General features: G+C 53.2%; 1 protein-coding gene across 1 annotated transcript; it reads right to left on the reverse strand.

Moving 5' to 3' along the window:
- Window positions 1–6145: 6145 nt before the first annotated feature.
- Window positions 6146–6970, reverse strand: LOC112883175 (E3 ubiquitin-protein ligase CIP8-like). The gene has a single exon (XM_025948431.1). The coding sequence runs from the start codon at window positions 6879–6881 to the stop codon at window positions 6381–6383; it is 501 nt and encodes a 166-aa protein (XP_025804216.1). The 5' UTR covers window positions 6882–6970; the 3' UTR covers window positions 6146–6380.
- Window positions 6971–7762: the final 792 nt, after the last annotated feature.

The raw sequence follows: 7762 nt of genomic DNA on the forward strand, positions 1-7762 counted from the left end.
ACGGTTCGAGTTTCCTCTTGATAACACGCAGCCAGTCATCTGCGTCCAAGGGGTTGTAGGAGCCTGCAAAGGTGGGTGGCTTCGTCCTCAGAAAGGCTGTCAGTTTGTCATTTGCATTCTGCCACGGGGTCTTGGGTTGGTGACGACATTGGTCAAGGCTTCCAGTAAGAGGTTCTGGTTGTTCAATACTTGCACCAGGTCAATGGCCGGTGGGGGTGGGGCATATCGCGCTCCTACTTGGCTTCCTCCCCGCTGGCTTACTTCCTGATCTTCCTGATCTCCCTGTCGGGGGTTGTCCTTGCATACCCTGTTGCCCCTCCGCACTTGGGTGGCATGTGCCTGCCTTTGGAAGGTCCTTATGTTACGCCTGGTGGCCGTCTGTGGATTGGGCAAAAACCTTATGAGACTTTGTTTTGGAATTTGGTGATATTTTATTTTTGAAAAGGCAGACTCCATCTACTACCGGCAATCACACAGACCAACAAGCAACAAGTGCAGATAGTTACTTTATTATTACTTGGGGTACAACACTTGGGAGGGTGCAGCTAGAATACGCACTTACACGATCGGGTACAAGGGCACAACAGATGGGCGGCACAACTCTAAGCTCGGGGCCGGGACAGCTTCTTCCCTGGGGCACCTCTAAGGCATATTACTCACGGGGCGAGTCGTCTTCCGGGGCGGAGTGAACTTCCAGTGGGATGAGTAGCTCTTCCTCGTCGTCCTCGAGGATCCCATTTTCCTGGGGCCGCTCGACGGCTCCTCCTCCTGTGGCTGCAGCTGTCCCTTCGGTACCTTCGGGTGGAGCTTGCGGGGTCCTAAAAAGTCCTCCCCATCTCGTGATGGGTGTTCCGATTAGGACTCGGGTTTCCCCGATTGCCGGGACGGGTGTTCCGCCGTTGGTCCACTCTTGCATGCGCCGATCCTGGATCTGCCTGAGGCTTTCCTGAGCGACGGCTTCGCTACTTATAGCAGCCGCGGTCCTTGCTTCGGCTTGAGCCACCCGGATTTGGTGCATCCTCACTGCAAGCTCAGCTTGCTCGGCCCGGTGGGTTTGCTCCCTTAAGATTTGGGCTTGCTCGTCAAAGAGCTTGTCCAGGGAGACGAGGTATGCGACCACATGGTACAAAAGGTCTTCGTGTTGGCGGCGCCATTCCAGGTTCCTCATGCGGGCCTGCCAGACTTGCGTCCTGATGACCGGAGGAAAGAGCCTCATTGGTGTGGGAATGAGGTGCTCTTCGAAGATCCGGCACAGGTAACGGAGAGCTTTCCTGATGGCCAAGGGATAGGCATCCTGATGTTGGAATCCCGTGGCAGTCACTCGCCATGGTTCGATGTCGGGGTGGCGGGTGCTTCTGGCGATGGAGAGAACCACCCTACAGCGACGAGTACCGAGGTATTCGTACTCCCTGCTGTAGTACCTTGGGCGCTCGGTAATGCCGAGGCGCTCCAAAGAGTTGATCAAAAGGCGGGGAAAACCAGGTTCCTCATGGCAAACGCCCTGGGTCCACCCATTCTCAGCCATCTGAAAACAAGGACAGGGTAAACAATCTGGCATAGGTGCAAAGAGAGTAGATAATATTTATTATTACAACAGGGGTGGTACAGTTTTCATGGATATGTGGTCATTAGGGTATGGTTCTAGCTCGGAATGCTAATCCTATCATGGGATCTCTTCCTCGATTATGATAGGGCGCTTTTTTATTGGGAGGCTTCGATCTTCGGTCTGTGTGCCTTTATCCCAGTGGGTTTCCATGGGTTCTTCTTCTTCTTCTTCTTCCTCTATCCATCCACCTATTCCGTTGCGGTTCTCGTATTCTTGCATCTGGGCTTGGAGGGCGGCTAAGGAATACTCGGCGCTGGCGGCCCTTGCCCGTTGTTCCTCCAGCTCCTGGGTTAACTTTTCAATCCCGTGGATTAGCTCCCTCAGTTGGGCCGTCTGTTCGCGGTAGAGTGCATCCAAGCCGGTAAGGTAGATGGATAGGTGGGAAACCGTATCTTCTAAATCTTCTTCTTCTCGTCCAAGCCCCCTCATCCGGGCAATCCAAGTGCGTCCCCTTCTCTCAGCGGGTGGGAAAAATCCCATTGGGGTCCGCTGAAGGTGGTGCCTGTAAAGCACACGCAGCCGTCGCAGGGCTTTACGGGCGACCTTTCGGTAGGTGTCGGGGAAGCGGAAACCAACGGTGGAGATGAACCAAGGGTCCACATCAGGGTAGCGGGTGCTCTTCTCCACAAAAATCATAATGTCACAACGAAGGGTGCCTCCGGAGATGTATTCACGGTAGGCATACTCTGGTGGTTCCATAACCCCAACGCGTTCCAGGCTGAGCAATAATAATTTAGGAAGGCCGGGCTCTGCGTGGCAGATTCCGTTGACCCATCCATTGTCAGCCATCTGGGACAGGGCAGAAAAACCAGTGGTGAGTGTCTGTGCAGAAAGATATCTACATCAAAACAAGTACTAGGGTTTAAAGGGGGTTTCACTCTTAGGGTCATGTCCTACGGCCAACCTACGGCTCTGATACCACCTGAAGCGTCCCCTCATCCGAGGTGACTTAAATGTAATATACAAATCAGTCCCAGGAGGCTGATACACATTTATTACATCAGGTGGTACATTACCGTACAAACCTCCGAGGAGGCGGGCATTCGATACAGACGATAACTAGTAATAATATAGCTATAGTAATGCACCAAAGCGTGACCCACGCGGGATCCAGCTCGGGCTCAGAGTAACACGCTAGCAGAAGCATCTTGCGGAGGGCCAACACCACAGGCAGAGTTGGGCGCGGACACAACCCTTATTCGTCGTTTCCGATCACGTAGTCCGGGTCCTCCTCTGAGAAAACCACATATATATATAGGGTGAGTACAAAGGTACTCAACAAGTCCAACCACACCCGCGGAGGGGGTGATAACAGAGAACATGCACGGTTATATCAAGGGTGGGGTTAGGGTTTATTTGCGATAAAGCAAGATTTTACACATGCAAGGGTTTATTTAACAAAAACACTTTCTCAAAACATTTTTATAGCAATCGAATCTTAAGTAGTGTTGATCCTGCACAAAGGATCCAAGTTTTAGTGTCATCGGACTCGGCGTCCACAGTAGCTTACTGCACAACTGCCGAGTACTTTCAAAACAACCTATGCCACAAAACCAATCATCCCGAAACATCTATTGAAATGACCATGCCGTAACGCGCCCAATACCGTGGACACGGCTATTCGAATAGATTTTTACACTCTGCAGAGGTTGTACACTTTACCCACAAGTAGGGTACCGCGCTACGAACACCTTAATGTCGCGGCGGATCCTAACAAAGCCATTACCCACCTTAGCTGAATCTAACTAGCCAACACAGAAGCTACCATGGGGTTAATGACCCATCAATGAAGTCATAACCGGAATATCACTCACACAGATCGTATCCCTTCCCCATGGTCTCCCGTTACGCACCCGCTCTCCATTTTGGCTAGTAGAACAACTAGTGGGGTTTATGCTAAGCCGTTGCCCACACAACGGTCGAGTGGTTGTACGATAAAAGAGTTAGGCAAGATGACACCCCAGTTCATCCTTACACTGACCAGACGGACATCTCCCGGCCATGCTCAACCACAAAGGTACAAGCACACTAGTGGCATTTCACACAGAAAACGCCATCCATCTCGCCAGATTAAGCCTTTCTTTTATTTCCCCAAATTCCTATTTTAATCCTCTATAACACTCGTACCCTTATTCTTAGTAAAGCGCTTATGATCTTGGTTTACAATATAATGAGAGGAATAATAGGTGACAAGTATCTTTGACATGTAATTTACGCCTAACCGAGCAAATCCTAGGCCATCAGGGTAGGGTTATAGCAATCAAGGGGTGGCTATCCAACCAGGTCTTGCAATGAAACAATGTATTTTACAAAATAGGCCAATAGGTTGTATTTATAAATCTAGGATAAGAATGCATCAAAGGATGGGATTGGACTTGCCATTCGCAAAACCTTCCGGGAAGTCCTGATCGAGGTACTGTCCTTCAGGTTCGGGCTCACGGCACTGGTTCTCGGACTCTTGCTCGCAGTACTGCTCGTCGACGGGTTCTCCCTGGGTCACCTCGTGATCTACGGCGCACACAAACAAACATTCAATATCGAAAAAGAAATAAAGGTTTTATCTACAAGCCCGAATCGGAAATAACTTAAGAAACAATGGTAGAAGGAATATCTGCGGGGGATTTCTTGATGGCAAGGCCGTCATTATGCTAGAAATGCCGTGGTAAAGTTTCAGGGCAAACGGGGGATTTTTGGCGCATAAAATAATAGGCCGAACGGGGTTTTAGGGAAGGAAATAGGGCCTGAGGACCTATTTGTAATTACTGTCGGGGAGGGGAGGGCTTGATTGTAATTTCTAGAAATACCCAAGGTACTCTAAAAAGGGTCAGGGACCTATCCATAAATATCTTGTGCAGTGGAGGGGTTCATTTACTAAATAGGATGAGCAGGGGGGGGTTATTTGGGAAAAGGGTTTAAGGGGAGGTGTGGTTCTTTAGGGAATAGGCAAAAGGGCAGGGGGCTCAGGGCAATTGTGCCTTTCTTCTTCCTCTCGTTACCAGAACAGAGGAGGGGGAACAGGGGCCGGCGGCGCCACCCAATCCGGCGGCCCTAGGGCACGGTGGCGGCCGGGGGCAGGGCTACGCGGGGAGGGGAGCGAGGGGAACTCATTCCTCCACTCACCGTGGGTCGGGGCGGCGCGAGGCGGGCTGCCCACGGGGGCTAGGGGCGGCGGGCGGAGGGCCTGGCGGCGGCAGTGGAGCAAGGCCGGGGAGGGGGCTAGGGCTGCGGGGGAAGGTCGTGGCGGTGGCTGGGCGCGGCGTGGGGTACTTATAGGCCGGCGAGGGGGGGGAAAGAGGATGGCGCGGTGGAGGCCGGTGAGTTCGGGAGCGGCCCGTAATGGCGGTGGGGGCGGCGGTGGCGCTCGGTCGCCGCTGCGCAGGGGTGGGCGGTGGCGTGTAGCGGGGAGGGGCGACCTGGGGCGCACGGCGCAGGGGCAAGCGGCCAGTGGCGCGACGACGCGCGGCAGCCGGCTCTGCTCGGTGCCGTGACAGGCAGGGGCAACGCGAGCGCCAAGACGGCACGGCGGGGTACGGCGCGCGCAGAGGAGGGGCCTGGTTAGGCCGTCCCTGTGGCGTCGTCAATGGAGAGAGGGTGGTGGTGGTGGTGGTGACCGGCGCCGAGCTCTGCTCGGTGCTGTGCTGCGCGTGCAGGGGAGCGAAGGAAGGAGCAGGAAAGGAGAAAAGAGAAAGGGAGAAAGAAGAAAGGGAAAAAAAGAGAAGCAGGGGAGAAAAAGGAAGGAGGGGGGAGGGTCCTGCGTCGGCGGGATTCGCGGCGAGGTCGCGAGCGTGCGACGCGACGCGCGAGGGGAAAGAGCTGTGTCGGCGGAATTCGCGGCGACGGTCGCGAGTGCGGAGTTGAGCACGCGGCACGTCGCGGGGGTCGAGGAAAAGAGAAAGGCCGGCGGTCAATGTCGGATGTCAGACGGCGAAAGGTCGAGGGGTGTTTTGGGCGGTAAGGGTTTAGGAATGATCCGAGCTTGATGACGGAAAAGTTTTGAAAATTATTTTTAGCGAGTGATTTGTACTGTAATTTAGACAGGGTAAAAACGCGGGCGTTACAGAATCGGACCCAGGTGCCGTGCCGAGCGGCCCGAATGACGATCTATATCAGTGTGCGTTTGGTTCAGCTGTGAGAGGACGAAATGTCTCGTCATCATCTTCTTTACTTCGCAAAAAGGATCATCATCTACTAAAATGTCGAATCAGTGAAACCGGGACCGGGGACGCATTCTTTTCTCTGTTTAAAAATCTAAACAAAATGTCACGGCGTCTGAATGGTTCATTTCATTTATATCCATGCATGACACCACTCCAAGGTTTGGTTTTAGATTTTTTTTTTCAACATGCAATACTACTTCTATAAACATCTACAACCACACACAGCTCGTAGACACATCATCTATGAATTCAAAGATAAATTTAGAAAAATTTGAGCACCTGTACAAGTAGAGAAACCTTACCAGGTTTCATTTTGTCGCAGGACAAGGACTTCGATTTCTTCATGAGGAAAAAAAAAGAAACGCAGCAAACGGCATGCTGATAGAAAAAAAAAAGAAAGGCAGCAAACGGCCTGCCTTTCTTCCTCTTTCGATATTGCAATTCTCAAGTGAAGTACTGGATGAACTTGTGCGCGAGAAATTTGGCTCAAATTATCTCTCTGTTTTTTCCCCTTTCCCGTAGTACCCATTTCTTCTGTACAACGAACCTCGAGCACACGACGACGCGGTCCACGCGCCTGATCCACTCGGCCGGCGCCGCCCCCACGGGGACATCGATCAGCCCGACAGCACACCGCCGGCGAGGTACTCGTACGCCGCGTCCCGCCGCGCGCGGGTGCTTGCGCTGGCAACGTCGCTGGTCCCGGCCCGGGCGCGCGCCGGCTTGGCGCGACCGGCGGGGCCGGCCTCCTCCTCGCCGCCGTCCCTGGGCGGCAGCTCGGTGCGGCACATGGGGCAGGTGCCGCGGATTCCGAGCCACGGCGCGATGCAGTGGTCGTGGTACCAGTGCGCGCACGGCAGCCGCACCACGGCGTCCGCCACCACGATCTCCTCCGTGCACACCGCGCACACCGTGCCGGCCACGCCCGCGGACGCCCGCTCCGCCGGCGGTGCCGAAACAGCCGGTGGCGGCGCCTCTGCAAGGCGGCCGCCCGCGGCGGCGGGAGGAGGGTCGACGAGGAAGGACTCCTCGTCGACGTAGTCCACGACCAGTGGGTTCCGCCCGAGGATCGACGAGAGGAGGTACCTCGCCGTGATCCAGTCGCCGTCGTCGTCCATGATGCGCGAGACGAATCTTTTCTCACAAAGATCTCAGAGAGAGAGACGGGTAGAGAGAGAGGGGAGAGTCGAAGCAGGTGTTGAAAGGGGCATTAAATAGGCATTGTTTGCTGCGAGTGCTTGTCCTTTATCTCCTCCTTGTTAAGGGAAAGCTGCTGTTCTAATTGCACTGGCTCTGTGCACCGAGCTAATTATCTGCACTTGCTTAGGCCACACCACAATCCGCAAGAACCTTAAACGAGTTTTATGAGGGAAAAAACTAATTCTCGATTATAAATTATAAAAGAATCCCCGCGTTCTAGATACTAGCTAGCGCTTAGCATTTGACACGAATATGGCACACCAAAATAACACATCCTACTAGTACTAAAAAAGGCGGTCTACTATGCCATAATGACATGGGCAATCGTCATGGCCTATTTCTGTTCAATTCATCGCCAATTGGCCATGTTGTTCTTTCTTAAATGGGATTGCAGATGACAATGTTGATATCTAGTACTTTGTACTCCCATATTGCCTGTGATAAACCGTGGGTTGTCTGCTGAACGCACCCTGTACGTTGTTAATACAAAAAGAAACACCTTATCAAAAAAGAAATATCGAATGAAACGACCAGCCAGAGGTTTAGAAGCAACCGTTTTGTTGACTGTGCAGTGACACTGTGACAGGGATACAAGATATGGACTGCCTCACCTGACTGACCAGACATGGCACGCAGCACATCGATTTGCGGAATGCACAGGCGGATGGCCCTCCTTTAATATATGGCGTGAAGCAGCTATCCGGCGCAACTACGTGGACATAGGATAGGCGTATGGGCAGAGTTCACGCATGATTGGCGCATCCGCGCACGCGGAATAAGCTGGAGTGGAAAAAAACAC

The sequence above is a fragment of the Panicum hallii genome, chromosome 2 (genome assembly GCF_002211085.1).
Source record: "Panicum hallii strain FIL2 chromosome 2, PHallii_v3.1, whole genome shotgun sequence".
Taxonomy (NCBI): domain Eukaryota; kingdom Viridiplantae; phylum Streptophyta; class Magnoliopsida; order Poales; family Poaceae; genus Panicum; species Panicum hallii.